Source organism: Grammomys surdaster, unplaced genomic scaffold, assembly GCF_004785775.1.
Source record: "Grammomys surdaster isolate TR1022 unplaced genomic scaffold, NIH_TR_1.0 129, whole genome shotgun sequence".
Lineage (NCBI taxonomy): Eukaryota > Metazoa > Chordata > Mammalia > Rodentia > Muridae > Grammomys > Grammomys surdaster.
Genome location: NW_021604587.1, coordinates 6,031,216 through 6,048,414, shown reverse-complemented (window position 1 = coordinate 6,048,414; position 17,199 = coordinate 6,031,216). Strand labels below are relative to the sequence as shown.

Sequence of the window (17,199 nt, the reverse complement as noted above, 5' to 3'; positions counted from 1 at the left end):
CCTTGTTTGAGTTCCTGCCATGGCTTTCTTCCATGTTGAACAGTGATGTGGAAATGTAAGCTAAATAAACCCTTGCTTCACAACTTGCCTTTGGTTATGGTGTTTCAGCAGAGCAATAATAATCTTAACTAAAAGGGTGGGTAAAGGCACTTGCCACAAAACCTGCCGACAGAAACTCCACCCTAGAAGCTCGCATGATGGAAGGATAGAAACAGATTTTCACAGCTGTCACCCAGCTCCATATGGCACGTGCACATCCACTCTCCCTCAACACATTCTCTTCTAAGATTAAGTAAAAGCAGCCGCATGGAGTATTTCTCAAATACTTTCCTTCACATATTAATCATTTTAAAAGGCATCCTTTAGACAAATAATGTTTCCAAAACACAGAGAAGGGATTCCAACAGCAGTGTATAAATAGAAACAATTATTGTGGTTCCTGATATCATATTCCACTGACAACTGCCTTTCACACCAAGCCTGACATCACAAATGGAAGTGTGCAGACACTTTCAGATGCAGTGAAGGAGTCCTGCTTGATGGTTGTCTGTCATCTTATGGGAAAGGACTACCATGCTGACTTCTGTATCAGGGCACAGGAAACTGAGGTTTCATCTTGACAATATTTCCATAGTTCAAACCATTTATGGGCTATCAAGAGTGAGAAGTACTGTACAGTCTTATGGGGAAAGCACTTCTCATTTACAGAAAAGGAATAATTTAACAATAGACTTAGGATGTCCACACATAAGAACATCGGATGATATAAATATATCTTCATTTTATTTCTAACAGCAAGAGTTAAAAAGACTATCTGATTTTCCTTCAAGGATGGCCTTTCTTCACAGTAGTTCCTAGGCCATCTGAAACCTAGCTCACACCAATTCTTACAGAGCATAGCCCTGCATGAACATGCTCAGACTGTGAGAAACAAAAGGACACAGCTTCTTTGCTAGAATTCAAAATATCCTGAAATGAGGCTATTTCAGCAATCATGCAAGGCTCTGTAGAACAGCATCCTGGCCAGGCCATAGACATTATATCGGAGGCACTGCAGAGTCACTATAGCCACCTATGACAGGGCTAAAGGGAGACCAAGATTCAGAAAGGTGTTCAAACACAAGCCCCCCCCCCCTTGCTAAAATACATTTATAATCATAAAATGCATGGGTAGAATTTTAAATATTATTTTAAGCATCTGAATTTCTTTTTACTAATGGAGATTATGCTGCTAATCCTATCACATGCTAAATTTCCATCCATAATTGATAACTATTAGATATTTAATCATTTAAGGCTTAGTGGATGAAATCTTACACCCAGTGTGCATAAGGAATGCAAAGGCTGATAGGAAGCTAATATAGAGACTGGCTAACTCATCTGAAGCTTTACTTAGTACTTATTTACTCAAATCAATACCACAGGATAATTGTCTCATTAAGATCTAGAAATAGATGCCATTACTCAAGGAAAATTATCTATAAATCTCAGAAAAACTCAACCTGATTCCCTTGAGCGAGCAGGGTTTTCAGCCTGGCTATTTCAGCTCGCAGCTCACGGATGAGTCTGACGTTGGCATCCTCATTAATGGTAGGCTTGTTGATGATGTTTTTGGCTCTATTTGCATAGCGAAGGGTACTTAGGGTTTCTCCATAATTGACATCAGCAGGTGAAATGGCTGTGAAAAATAAATATGAAAAATAATTCATCTAGCACTCCATGTTTCATTTAACACAAAGTTGGTTTGTAATTTAAAAGTCAGATCAACCCCAGGTCACAAGAAAGACTAAATATTCATTGCCATAGTAATGAATATTAAAAAAAGTTATCTAAGCTTATAGGAAAGGGTGTTCACTACACCAAATTAAATGTCATTTTGCTCTTCTCACATCTATGATCAGCCATTTGAATAACTTTCAAGATAGGGAGTGAGATAGCCCACACAGGGAAGGGGTTTTCTCAACTGCCAAGATGAAATTTCAGAACCGTGCTTCTCTCGTGTGCAGGAATTAAAACACTTTTACATTTCTGACAACAATCAATCATCTGCAAAAGCCCAGAGCCCAACAATTTTTTAAAAGTCAACAGATTACTGAATTCCTTCTTTCTACAGTCTTTGGGTAATTTTACACTGCAGCCCATTGCCACTTGCACCTAACCTCTAAAACCAGGACGGATACATGGTTGTGTTCCCTTGATGCCAACAGTCAATGTGGGGCAAGGGCTGTGAAGAGAGGCAAGAAGAGAGAAGGGAAACGGAGAGAGAAGACAGGGAAGGAAAGCTGAGAGGTAATGAGTCCTGAAGTCCCAGTATCTTGTACTTTAAGCAAAGAGAAGCTGAGCATGTCTGACTTTCACTATAGACTCCATGATGCAAAGTCTACACAGAACTGCATATTCCAAACTACAAGTATGTCACAATGGATGAGTTTCAAGACTGGATGGAACATTCATTTCTTTAAGATATAAAAGATGCTGCATCCCATTGAGACGCTTTCAACTTAAATATTTACATTTAATTCACAGGAAACACTGATGCTCAAAAATATAATTTAAATTCTTACTGGCAATCATGATGGTTTTAGAGTTTCCTCCAAGGCTGTCTTTCAACAGCCAAGTCAAAACTGAATCCCTGTAAGGCACAAAAACTTGCTTCTTCTTCACAAGAGGGTTGGCTGCATCCTGAGATAAATCAGCTGCAGGGAAGAAGAAAACAGGAGATAATTCAGAATTCTCTGCCTTCTCGAACTCAGCTCTAAAAGACCTGAACATGCTGTCTAAGTTTGTAAGACAAACATCCAGCAAACGTGTTCTGCGCCAAAACAGTACCAAGAAAATAGAGGGCAAAGTGGCAGCAAACCTACCTAAGGCAGAAATGACATTTCCCAGAGTCACAAGAGACTTGTTTATATTGCCCCCTTCCTTGAGTCTGACCCCAGTGGCACCAGTGGCATCTGCCCGCTCACTTCCAGCAAGATCGACGAGATGGATCTTGCTCACAGTTTCACATGGCATTTCAGCGTCGAATTTTGCCTATGGAAAGACATGCATATAGCACAAAAGAGGACAGAGTGCCCCTGCTCTGCTTGCCCAAATCCCCATCACTTTCCACTCCCAGCAGAGGTCTCTGAGGTAGACTTCCTTTGTTCATTTTATTGTATTGGCTATCATAGTGATTATGACAACTTCCCAAACTAAACCAAATGCAATAGAACTCTATCACATGTGACTCTCACACTTTCTAAACAATCAGTCTGTTTAGCTAACCACTGTCACTCTTGACAACACCCCTAAAGACTGGAGACCAAAACAATATGACACTATCCCCTAAGGGGAACTGAGAAAGAATAAATAAACAAGTGATTAGCTTTACTCTTCTGGAAGCTCCAGCATTCAAGGCACAAAGGCTCTTCACACTCGATAACTATGTTAGGAAGGACATCATGTGACACTATGTAATAAAACACACCACATCTTTAAAGATGTGAAATACTAAAGCGTAAATTACCACAAGTCCTGAATCCTTTCAGAACTTTATATTTCCAAAGAGCTTTAACCTATGTTTCATATTTTGAACCAAATGCAACAAAATAATAAACTTATATTTTGATGGACATATAAACAAACCTCTTAGAAACTACAGTCTGCTACATCCTAGTTAAGCATCCATCAGAAAGCTGAAACAAGCCAGTAAAGCAAGGTTCTAACTGATGACCTAGCAGGACACAGAGATTGCCCACAGAGCACTTCTGACTGCTTGGAGACTCAACTCATTTCCCTGGTCTCTAATCTTCAAATTAGTAAAGGCCTGCCTGGCTGTTTTCTCATGTGTTCACTATCAATGTGGATGGGCAATGCTAACTCCTAACCCTTGCTGAAGCCAAGACTTGGCAATTGTGTATTTCCGTGGTCTGGCTTTGATAACCAACTACTTCTCCTCAGCCACTCCCAGCCACCTTCAAGACACTGTCCACCACCTGACCACAAGGAATTCTTACGTTAGTGCCTCTAAGTGTTCATTGTCCTCTAATATGACTCTAATCATAAGCAACACCACCAGGGCCTGCGGAGCGATAATGTAGTACACCCGTTCCCCACCTTAGCCTCCAGCTGCTGTGCCTCGAAACCCATTATCTCCCATAGCACTTATAACAATGAAAACTTTTGCTTAATTAGGCACAGAGCAAGTTTTTCTCACGCCTAGAACAAGGTAGAAGCCTGCTAATATATCTTAAGGATATACATCAGGACATTTAAATCACTGTGAATACAGAAAAGCCGAGCACACAGCACATGTTCAACTCTAAATAACAAGGAAGTGACAGTCAGTCACCTTTGCTTGCTGCTGCTCCTGGTTCAACTATGATCAGTGCTCAGCTGATGCTAATCATCAATCAAAGGCCTGAGGATGGAGACTCTGCTCCATGGCTGCCCTTACCTGAGTGAACTTGATGGTGAAGATGGCGTGAGATCTGCTACTGACGTCATTCATCCCCGTCGCTGCGGTGGTACGGTTGATATTTCCTGCGTCCATAAGTTCTTCCACATCACTGTAATTCTGGACTAAATGCTTCGATAAATCTGGAAAAAAAAAAGAAAGGGGCAAAGAAATTATTCTGTTATAGTGAAATAAATGAGAAGCTTCCCTTTAAGAATCATGCATGACTACACATCTCCCAATTTGGCTGCAGATCTTGGAGAGTGGTAGTCTGTAATACAGACAGGGAGATGAGCAAGCTGGTTGGCCACAATGGGCTTCAACAACCTAATCTGAGTGCCCACTGCATACCACTACACAGAGTGACTGTTGCAGCTATCAACAGCAATCTCTTCGAAGCAGTTAAGGTACAAGGAAGAACAATATAAAAGTTCCACCTTCAGGAATAACCTCGTGTAAGCCCAGCCCTCATGAAAAACCTAAAAAATTTTAAACTCTAAAAAAAAATTTTACTGGCTCTTTGTTCTTGAAGGGAGAGTAGCTCATAGGGCTAAAAGTCAAAGTGCACAGGGGTCCTCTGCTTTTTCCCTACAGCAAACTCTGTTGTTCCCCTTCTGTCAAGTAATCAATGTTACTGGTCCCCCTATACCCTTCAAGAAACAACTCATATATACGAAGGCAGTTACACATGTTATCAAACTGCCTTCCCCCACTTCCATGCACCTGGGAATATACTAGACTAGACACACACACACACACACACACACACATACACACACACAAGGCCCTTTGATCAATCACACCCACAAAAATAAAATGAATTTTAGAGTAGCAGATCGTAAATGTTATTCTGCATTTTGCTTTCTACTTACATACATATAAGGATCCTCTGTAATGTTAGGGTAACCTGGTATTTATTTTTAAGGCTACAGAGAAAGTCTTGTACATCAGAACCACAACCAATTTAACCAGCCTTTGCTTGAGACTACAGAGGTTATTTTACTTTATTTCCAAATACAATGGGCTGTTAAAATATTTTGTGCATCAGTCTTTTCAAATGTATGGGAATGTGACTACAAAATAAATTCTTGGAAGTCGAACTGCTAAATCAAAGGCTATTGGGAATGCTGTCAGAGGCTGCAGAGCTCTCCCCCACAGAGGGCAGTTTATAGCAGCAGGAATGGGGATGGGAGGCATGCTTGTCAGCATTCCCCTCCTCAGCACCCTCATTATCTACCCATGGGGTGACAAGCATCACACAGGCTCCTTCTGCTGTTTTACTATGATGAAAGAAGCTGGGCACTTTTTCTCCCACTTAAAAATGGGATGATATACCCCAGTGCTATAGATCACTTGCCTGGCACTCTCAAAGGAAGCCCTGGGTCTGATTCCTATCACAATGGGGGAAAACATTTTTTCTTCTATGACTTCTAGGTTTTTAAGTCATTTTTTTTAAAGCCCTCCTTCTTCTAAGATTCTGGAAAAAAATAACCCATGGTTCTTGTGATCATGTCATTCTTCCCATTAAATCCTTGACCTCGTTTTCAAATACTTTGGTCTAAAAATTGAATGATGACACCTTATTTTTCTCATCTAATATATAGCCCATACTCTCCAATGTTTGAATAAGGTATTATTAATAAGGATCACAACCAGAGAGGTCAATATCCAGATGTTTTTACCCTGTTTAATTATTCTGTCTCTTCATATATCAGTTTTATATGTTTTGACATCTGTCATAACAATTAAAGGAAAAAATATAAAGGCTCATTTTAGACTGAAAGCAATAGGTATTCCATAACGATTCCCCCAGCACACAGATATACACAAATACAACTGTACACCTTTCTCTGGGGAGACAGAGCACAGACAAAAAATGGGTACTTAAGAAAATATAGATGGGTCCTATGGCACACTGATGACTTCATGATCAAAAGGAAACCAGAAGTAAATCTTCAAACCCATGTTCTGGCCCATTCTTGTTGCTGTTTTTTTTGTTTGTTTGGTTGGTTGGTTGGTTTTGGTTTTTCGAGACAGGGTTTCCCTGTATAGCCCTGGCTGTCCTGGAACTCACTCTGTAGACCAGGCTGGCCTCAAACTCAGAAATCCGCCTGCCTCTGCCTCCCAAGTGCTGGGATTAAAGGTGTGCACCACCACTGCCCGGCATGTTCTGGTCCATTCTTAATAGCAAGGAAACACACTTCATAGACAACAACATAAGAAACCATGTTTTTTCCTTTAGCAATGCCTACAGGCTACATCACAGGAGTTACACAGTTCCCTTAGAGAGAGCAAAATAGCCACATAACAACCTGATGTATTAAGTACTTCCCTCACTGTGATAAAAAAAAAAAAAATACCTGATAAAGCAACTTAATGGAGGAAAGGGTTTATTTTGGCTCATGATTAAAGGAGATACAGTCAACCACCGTGAGGAAGGTATGGTGGCAGAAATCGGAAGCACTTGGTCACAAGATGCATTGAGTCTATAATCAGGAAACCGAAAGCCATAAATGCTTATCTTCAGCTTTATTCAGTCTGTGTCTGCAGGCCATGGCATGTTGCTACCCATATTTAGGGTGAAGTCGTCACACCCTCAACTAAAGTCATCTAGATAATTCCTCACAGATGTGCCCAGAGATTTGCTTCCACAGTAACTCGAAATCCCATGGAGTCGACAACAAGACTAACTTATCACAGCCTATTTCTAAATACATGGCAAGAGCTAATTCACAATAACACCTTCATGTAACACCTTCCATGACTAACTGTCCCTCGGTTAGTATGGGGAGGTAGGGGAGGGCCACTAATGAGAGACCATAAGTTAACAAATTTTCACAATCATGACCCAGGAACTGCAAAGTGCTCATACCAGAAGGTTACAACTTAACACCACAAAGCTGCAGCCTAGAAACGGTACTAAGATCCTTTGACCAAGACTGTCTTGAACTGAATGACCCTGGTTTGCATAGCTATTAACTGCACAATATAGGATACACAACTGAAGTTATATGGACAGAGGCTTAAGCTGACCTTTCAGAACTGTACTTAAGCCAGTCTGGATTGTACTCTTCACATGCGGCATGCATTACATGCCAGGAAACTACACACAAAGAAACCCACCCTAACTATAAATGAAGACCTTCTCAGCACATTAACATGGTGCTCTAGCTATTGCTTAGCCTGCTGTGCCTTTGTTCTATACTCAATAAACTATTTCTCCTATTTTAGTCTATAGGGTGAATTCATTCAGTCTGCCAGACCCTCCCTGACAATGTAGAGGTGGGTGCTCAGTCCACCATAGTTATCCTATCACAACACAGATTCGAGAACCAAGGGAGACACCCCTGGGAACTCTTCTTACAAACAAGAGGCGAGAGACAGTCTCCTTCTACCCAGCACCCATTAGGATCCATGAACATGCTAGTAAAATGCATTGTCACTGAGACACACAGGCTTGGGAGTCAGGACTTGATCATCTTGTTAGAGAAGCTGGGAAAACAAACTTCCAGAGAGCTCTTAAAGCCAAGGAAATGATGGGTAAATACCTAGTAAATACCTAGTGAAATACAGATTTACAAAATGAACATTAGGAAGTACTAGCTCCTGTCACTTTTACTGTAATAAAGTTCCAAAGTAAACAAGTTTTTAAATTCTTATCATCACCAGAGTTTTGTATTTTTTTATTTTTATACCAATCCCAAGGGAGATCAGGGGAGTAACTATGTAAAGACAAGAAACTTCTTTCTTACCCTCAACGTATGGTCCTTCTTTGGGATGCTCACGGACTCTTAAATTGAAGGTCTTAGATGACTTCCGCCTAAGTAGGTCTCTCACACGTTCATTATAAATTTCTAAGTAGCTAAAAATTTTAAATAGAATTAATTTTATAAAAAAAATGTTTTCAAAATGTTTAATAATAACAAGCACAACACTCAGCAACAGCAACATATACACCTCTGCTGTACACTTTACGAGAAGTATTTCACTCAATCTTTGCAATGGCTCAATGGTGCATACTTGATCATCTGTAAAAATATAACAAGAGAGGTCTGGTGTGCTTTAAACAACTTGCCCAGAGTCACAGTCACTAAGAAGACAAGTGCTTCTCAGCAGTACAGGTCAACACAGCTCTGCTCAAGGCCCCTGAAGACCAACTACTGATACAGACTCAGCAACAAAAAGTTAAAGGTGCTCTGTGCACCCAGACTGATGTTAAAGATACACTTACAGGATCCTACCACAGATGTTACTCAGCCAAAAGAGTGAACCTAATTGCATAAGCTCGCCAATAGTCAAGGGCTCACTCCATTTGAGACAAAAATAGAATACTTCAGCTTCCCACCCAGCTATGCTACCTCACATACAAATTGTAGCCACACAATCACACCTTTATTCCTAACTAACATTGAGTTCAGGTCAGGAAGGGGTGGTCTCATTCCTCAGCAATCTCCACCCTCACCCTCCTCTCTCCCAGACCTCTGTGCAAGTCAAGCAGTCTGGGCCCCCTCAGAACTTTACACCTCAGATCATGGCCCTACCTGACTTCTGTCCTGAAAGAAGCTTCATCCCATCTAGTGGTTTCATTGATCCGGCTGAAGAGAGCTTCACAGATCCGAGGTATTAAGCCAGAATCACCCTGAAGTGGAGAAGAAGAATGCTGTCACTCAAACTAGATTCAGGTAGATCATGAATTTGCATTTTGCTGGCATGGACTTAGGCTCCAGGTGCCTGTGTGTCAAGCCCAAACCTTCCACAAAGGGCCCCTATAGGATTTCTTATCCTCTGAAATAAAAGGATATCGTCTTCTAATTTCTAAATGCTAGGACTTGTATAATATATTTTAATAAGATGTTAAATCAATTAGCAATGACTTGCAAGGATGAGGAAGCTTATTCTCTACCAAAGGAGATAGCTTATAATGTAAAATAAATGTTAAAAATATCTGGATAAATGACAAAGCAGGGATAACAAATACTAGGCAGAAAAGAAACACTAGAAAAAATAATAACCTTATTAAGTCCTCTAGATAGCCATCTTAAAAATGTAGGTGGCAGAAGTACATTAAACTATGGAAGCCAGCCTTCCTCTGCTATAGCAATCTCTGCATAAGTCCTCTTAGGAAGAGAAAAATCTACCTTATTAAGTGGTGCAGCTACATAATCATAGTTCTGTCAGCATAAACAAGCTTGTGAGCAACACTCTGTGGCCTGAGTAGTTTTTCATCAAATTGATACAAGCTAAAGTCTTCTGAGAGGAGGGAATCTCAATTGAGAAAATGTCTCCATAAAATAGGTCTCTAAGCTGGGCAGTGGTGGCACATGCCTTTAATCCCAGCACTTGGGAGGCAGAGGCAGGCGGATTTTTGAGTTCGAGGGCAGCCTGGTCTACGGAGTGAGTTCCAGGACAGCCAGGGCTACACAGAGAAACCCTGTCTCAAAAAAACAAAAACAAAAAAAAAAAAACAAAAAAAAAAAAAAATAGGGCTCTAAGCAGACAAGAGCATTTTCTTAACTAGTGATTGATGGGAATGGGCCCAGCCCATTGTGGGTGGTGCCATCCCTGGGCTGGTAGTCCTAGATTCTATAAGAAAGCAGAGTGAGCAAACCAGGGGAAACAATCCAGTAAGCTGACTCTCCATGCCCTATGCATCAGCTCCTGCTTTCAGGTTCTCATTGTTTGAGTTCCTGACCTGACTTCCTTCAGTGATGGACTATCGATGTGGAAGTGTAAATCAACTAAAAATAAACCCTTTCTTCTCCAACTTTCTTTTGGTCATGGTGTTTCATCATCGTAATGGTAACCCAAATTAAGGCACTCTGCATTAGGCAAAATGTTCTCAATGGAAACTTAAATCCTCTCTCAAAGACTATAAGAATTATCATTGGCATTTTTTAAGGGATTTTTTTTCTTTTTCTCCTTTGCATCTTCCATTCAATTGGTACCAACTGTTACCAAGGAAAATTGAGCTTTCTACCACAGCTTTTGTTCTTATTTAAATAAGTAAAATACTGAAGCTGTACTTACCTAGTAGGGCAGAGAAAAAGCACCTGCTGTTTAGAAGTGCTTTGTAAATGTTTTACATAGAGAATTGATATGCGAATTTCATTTTTAGAGGATTTTTTTTTTCAAAAGTTCAGTAGGAAACAAAAAGAGAAGAAATAATAGCTGAAGTTAAAAGGGATGTGCCCGGTGTGCTACCTCTCTCCCTCTCTCCTGGCTCTTCCTAGCTTCCAGCACTGTGACTGGAATTTCAGTGCCATGAACTTCAGTGCCACACTTCCCATGTAAGCAAAACATCTGGGTTTGAGAAGCCAGGTTCCAGGCTCTGATATGATGTCCTGAGATTTGTTCCTCTGCAATACCGTGCTTCCATGGGCCACCAAACCTTGAGCACTACAGACACTACTGTGCCTGCTGGCAGGAAGCCCTAAAGTCTCCTCTCACAGTCTCTACATCAAGAACAAGCCACAGGTTTGGAAGAAAAAAAAAAAAATTGTCACACACACACCACTGTCTTAAATAGCCCTATGTGGTTTTGTTTGTTGTGGGGTTTGCTTCTTTTCTCTGTTTTCTAGGGAGCAAATCAGGGCCTTGAATATGCTGTGCAAGTGTTCTACCACCAAACTAGCTGCATTCCCAGTCCTTTTTTATTATTGGATATTTTCTTTATTTACATTTCAAATGTTATCCCCCTTCAGGTCTCAGGAAACCCCCTTTCCCACCCCGCCTCCCCTTGCTTCTTTGAGGGTGCTCCCCCACCCATCCACTCCCACCTTCCCACCATGGGATTCCCCTACACTGGGGCATCAGACCCCACAGGACCAAGGGCTGCTCCTCCCATTGATGTCCAACAAGGCCATCCTCTGCCACATATGCGGCCGGAGCCATGGGTCCCTCCATGTGTGCTCTTTCCCTGAGTTGATCATCAGGCTGGTATGAAGCTTGTGACCATCCTGCATCAGCCTCCCAAGAAGTGGGGATTTCACACATACCACCATGTCCTACGCCTACATCTTACTTTCCTATACTCTGGTGCAAACACACCATAAGCGCCTGTTAATCTGTACTGACAAATCACTAAGCTGTGGATGTGGTGTTTATAAGCACATAAACTATAAGGGCTCACTCTAGAAGGCCAACTTTTTCACGTCTGCTGGACTTATCTAGCACCTTTCCATCAAAAGGTTAGGTTTTCTTTTTAACACTATTCTTAGGAAAAATGTTCTGAATAATTTTAAAAATAATAGACTTTGGTAATTTTATTCAAAGTGTTATACTGGCAGAAAAGAAGAATAAATTACTTTTGTGATAAGATTATAAGGCCTTTAAAAGCAGAAACTGGGATTTGCACCCATTATTTGTGCTTATAACATAAAACTATTTCTAATTTCAAATCTCTCCAAGGAAATTTAGTTCAACTTATTACTGAGTTTATCTTGAACAGGAAAAGTTGGTGCAGATCAAGTAGATAAAAGATAATTCTATCACTCCAGGAAAGGACAGTAAGAAACTTCTTTCCCTCCCAACACATAAACAACTGAGTAACTTACAGAACTCCCCATCATAGTGTACGACTTTCCGGATCCAGTTTGCCCGTATGCAAAGACACAGGCATTATAGCCTTCAAAGGCGGACCTTACAACATCTGTGCCCAGAGTTTGGAAAACCTAAAAGGGAGGGAAAAAAAGATAAACACAAAGGATACAAGTACCATGGATTTTAATAAAAGCCTCTGCTGCATTGACCATGTTCTTGAACATTTCTTTCATCTCTAGGGATTACAGCGTAGAAATAAATCACCGCCGAGTTATAACAACAGACTATGTATGCACACCAGTTTTTAATCAAAAGTAAACTTTCCAAGCAAGCAAAAAGCAACACCATTCTCTTTCCTGCTTGAGTTAGCAAACAATTTCTGAAATATAAATGTAAACAAGGCCAAGTGGCAATTGTGTTTGGGAGCAAAGATCTTAACAGATGATGTTAAAATTCAGAACTGCATAATGTGTGAAGCTATTCATCTATCAAAGCCTCCAAAAATTAATATTCAAAACCTAAAGGTCACAGTAGCCAGAAATTATTGCCTGAATCTTGCCAAGTAAAAGCCTTCATTTCTCAGGGCCAATACTCCTCAAGATGAATCTCAGAAGACCTGAGATAGCAAAATGCTGAGGGTGGGGTGCTGAGACTAGAATGGTAGGGCTCCCTCACAATAGGCTTCCAATGTATTTATCTACCTGTTTGGATAATTATCCAGATACTTGCAGACAGATACTTGGAAACAAGATGGGTGGAGATGTTCACAACCACAAGCTAAGATGCTGTCCAGTGTACCACATAACCACAATTTGGGAAGAGGGCTTAAACGATGAAGCATAAATTTCCAGGAGGACAATTAATGTAAATAAGACAGATTAAAATGGCAAGTGGCCCTACTATACCAAGCTGGGATGAGCCAAAGCTCAGTTGATGTCTCAAGTCCTCCGAGCCCAGCATAACAAGGCCAACACAAGTGTCTCTCCACTACAGAAAGTAGGAGCATCAGCATCAAGAGATACCACAGAAAGATGCCATCAGGTTCATAGTCAGAGCTGGGGAAAAACTGAATGGATGGGATGACCACAGTACAAGGTGGGAACTCCTACAGTGATGATGCCCTCTGAGCCAAGGTCAGGAGACCTAGAAAGCTATTTCTCTCAAAGTATCCAAGGCAGCAAATCCTATCCTATACTGACTGGCATAAGAGCACCTAGAGAGCTCTCAAGTGACCAGGCCAGCAACTCAGTCCAGTGAAATATGATTCTCTATATGAACCTAGGAATCAGTGCATTACAAAACTTTCCAAATGAATACTGCACACCTGACCACAGCAGAATCTGCTGACAATTCAGCTGACATCCATGGTGTAACAAAAAGATAGCCAAATAGACTTGGGTTTCCTCCCTTTTATTTGGTTTGTACTTCCTTTAGATTCTATTTGAAACTTTACTAACTGTAATTTCAACTGAATTTCTAAAAAAAAAAAAAAGGCTACGGCCATTCATTTTCAGTTAATTTTTACCCATTTCAACTTCAGACACTGTCATTTTCTAATCTCATTGTCAAAGTCCAATGACTTATTCAATATTCAGCCATGATGGCTCACATTTACTGGGCACTGTCACAGGTTCATGTATTAATTCAAAGGAGAGGGGCCTCATGAACCCTCAGATGAGGAAGCTGAGAGGGAAGGTCAGGACTCAGGCTCTGCAATGAGTGGCAGAGCTGGGACTGTACCCTCATCACAGGGCTTTAGAGCCATCCTCTACAATCACAAACCCTGGTGCTAGCTATGAGGATGCATTCCCAAACTCCAGAGAACTCAAGGATCCAGACGACAAGCTTGGGTTTCCCCCATTCTGTATGAACTATAAGTAAAAATCCTACTTCTCCAATTCTCTCAGGTTGGAGCAGAATCAAAAAATCTTCCACAGAAATTTCAGATAATAAAGGAGGGGTATTTCTTATAGCCCAGACTAAGGGAAAATAAATCATGTTAAACAGTTAAACCAAACTCAAATGTTTCCACAATTAAAATTCTTCCAAGAGTTAAAAATCCATGCTTCCTGTGTTATTACTTTGCTAGCAAGTAGAGAGATCACCTAGGTGGCCTTCTGACAGACTCAAGAGTCCCAGTAGGCACAATGCTAGGACAGATCTAGAAAAGATAGGTCTGGAGGTAACACTAGAACTAGAGCAGCCTCAGCACCAACCAAGCCATCCACCCACAGCCATACAGAGGCGCAGAAACAGGCACTGTCCTCTCCAGAGGCTACCCTGTCACACTCCCACCAAGACTGACTCAGTATCTGCTACTATGCCAAATGGGAGAACAGATTCAGGAGACTGATGAGTCCATCAGCACCAAACCCTGACCAAGCCCCTCACAGTCAGCCCTATATGCTGTGGAAATACTTTAAAGCTGATTTCAAGAGTGAACCAAGATATCCCAGGGCCTCACTAGCAGGGAATCAACCACAAGAGGGCACTGCTGAAACAAAGACACTGCCATCTAGCTAGTCAACTGAGAGGCTATTGGGTTCTAGTTTCTCCAAGGTTGAATTAAGGAAGCAGGTAGTTTGAGATCAAAGCCTCCCTTTGGAGTGTTGAAGAACCACTAAGAAAATTAAGAACTTATTTAATGCTCTTTAATTTATAAGACTATGGTTTTAAATTGCTCATTGATTTTTCCCCCTAACTCTAAAACAATTTTGCTTTTTAGACTCAAAGGAAACTTTATAGTAGTGGATATGATGTATTTTCTCTATACGTTTACAGGCAACTGATTAAATCAGAAGAGGGAAGAAAGAAGGCCACCTAGTGCTGTGCTGGCTTCATGGTGTTCAGCTCCCCTCTCATTCCTTACCACCAATCTGAAAAGCTGTGTAGATGCTCAGTACTAAAGCCTTCTAGTGACTACTAAAACGAGGGATGAGGGAGTGTGTCAATATTTTAATAATAATTGTTTCTCTGCATCTATGTTGGCTTATTAACATGACTCATTAAGAGTAGTGTGTTTAGCCAGGCGGTGGTGGCGCATGCCTTTAATCCCAGCACTTGGGAGGCAGAAGCAGGCGGATTTCTCTGAGTTCGAGAGTTTGAGGCTAGCCTGGTCTACAGAGTGAGTTCCAGAACAGCCAGGGCTACACAGAGAAACCCTGTCTCGAAAAACCAAACCAGGGCTGGAGAGATGGCTCAGTGGTTAAGAGCACTGACTGCTCTTTCAGAGGTCCTGAGTTCAAATCCCAGCAACCACATGATGGCTCACAACCATCTGTAATGAGATTCAATGCCCTCTTCTGGTGTGTCTGAAGACAGCTACAGTGTACTCATAAGTAAAATAAAAAAAAAAAAAAAGAAAAACCAAACCAAAAAAAAAAAGGAGTAGTGTGTTTAGCTTAGAAATTCCTCAGAACAATCCCAGGTTCCTCTCTGTAAGGATCCCTGAAACACCAACAATAGAGGCTACATAACCATCTAAAGCACGGCATTTTTCTTGTGTGCGGAAAGCTTTGCACAACCTAGATCTACCTTGAAACTCTGGACACTGGCTTCTAACTACCAGAGAGAAGGGCTACATTTGTTCTTACTTCCCTCATCTTGATTATTGTGCAGCTCAGAAAGTATTACCTGCTCCCATAACCATCTATAAATTGAGTCATTTGGTCAGCAAATATTTCCCAGCCAAGTCCTGTGGTCACACAATACTCTCCATCCCTCTGCAGAGCCCTCTGTCCCAAAAGACTTCAAATTCAAGAAAAAACAAGAAATCCAACAGATCATTAAGTAGGTAAAAATGAAGATCCAAGGCTTTTCATTCATCCTGTTTGGAGACATTCTGGAGATCACTACAATAAATTGTTTTTCCTCTTATAATTCCCTACCTCCTGTCACTTACCTCCCATGTGTGTAACACAGCATTGGTCTGGACTCCACATCCACAGCCTCTATGTCAGACTCTCCACTGTCAGTGGAGGGTTTGACCCCAAACTCGTCCTTACTCTTCCACCTTTCCTCTCGTTTACTGGTGTGACAGGAGGCCGCCCTCTCTTCACACCTGGCAGCTGGAATACTTCCTTTTCTCCCACACAAAAGCTTTCTGGTGGTTTTTCCACCTCCTCTAACATCAGCACCACAGCCTCAGCTCTGAAACTATTGAAAGGCAATCTGCCTATGAAGCTGAGCAAGTGACTAAAGCTCACTGAGGTTCTTCCGAGGACCTAACACGACAGAATACCAAGCGTGTCTGACTCAAGACAAACTCAAATATCAGTTTCTCTTCCTCTAGCAACTCCTCTATCACACTGAACACTTCCTCTCTCTATAGTTTTAATTCTTCCTTCCCCATTACTGATGTTTGAGTCCACAGCTTCTGGATACAATCACTGTAGTACTCCAGCGTCAACATCTGCATGGCTTCAAAAGGTCAGTCTCTCCTCCACAAACCATTTCTAAACCAGATACATTTTTTAATGTCAAAATGCATGCAAATCACTACAGATCTTGCCAAATATATATATATATATACCCAAATATACATATAGCTCCCTGCCCCCCTCCCACACACACACGATTCTGAGTGGGGTGTGGTGGCTTATGCCTATCCCAACATGCAGGTAGGGGATGGTAGTAGTGATGATCCTGAGATTCTATATTCTAACGAGTTCCCAGACAATACCACTGAGGCAATACTCTGATACAGAAACATATTAGTATTTTAATGCACTAGTTTTCAGTTTTACAATCCTGGTCAAGAAGTTCCACATTAACATATAAAGGTCTGAACCATGTATCTATGCTATCTAAAGAAGCTATTGAGAAGACAGGGAGAAGCTCAGTATGGTGCCCATGCACTTCAACCAGCAACGAAGCCATGTTCTCCCACATGTGTTAGTACACCCCAGCTCTGTTCCAATGTCTGGCTTTTACCTATCTAGGAGTCTATGTTTGTCTTTCTTCTTTAATAAAATATCATCATCAGTGCCTTTCAGGTTACCCGTGGTGTCTTGTCCTCATCTGTGTGGACAACATCTACATTTGTTTCTTAAACAAATACAGCATCAGTCAAATCATTCAAGTTATGATCATCAAACTCAAAATGGTGGAGGAAAAAAAACAAGCCTTAGAGGACTAAAGTATCAGGCTTACATAAATATTCCCATCTGATAATTAAAAAGCTAAAAGTTGCCAAATGCTAGTTTTGTATAAATTACACTCAG

At 41.1% G+C, this 17,199-nt stretch overlaps 1 protein-coding gene across 3 annotated transcripts in view; it reads right to left on the bottom strand.

Moving 5' to 3' along the window:
• The window catches only part of Kif16b (kinesin family member 16B), a 276,501-nt gene that overhangs the window by 218,868 nt on the left and 40,434 nt on the right, over positions 1–17,199 (bottom strand). For all 3 annotated transcript variants that reach the window (XM_028755092.1, XM_028755101.1, XM_028755084.1), the window contains exons 4-10: positions 11,992–12,108; positions 8,980–9,077; positions 8,191–8,300; positions 4,439–4,581; positions 2,865–3,033; positions 2,565–2,696; positions 1,503–1,678 (exon numbers count right to left, since the gene is read on the bottom strand). In XM_028755092.1, coding sequence (XP_028610925.1) covers positions 1,503–1,678; positions 2,565–2,696; positions 2,865–3,033; positions 4,439–4,581; positions 8,191–8,300; positions 8,980–9,077; positions 11,992–12,108 — 945 coding nt within the window. The remainder of the gene's footprint in view (positions 1–1,502; positions 1,679–2,564; positions 2,697–2,864; positions 3,034–4,438; positions 4,582–8,190; positions 8,301–8,979; positions 9,078–11,991; positions 12,109–17,199) is intronic.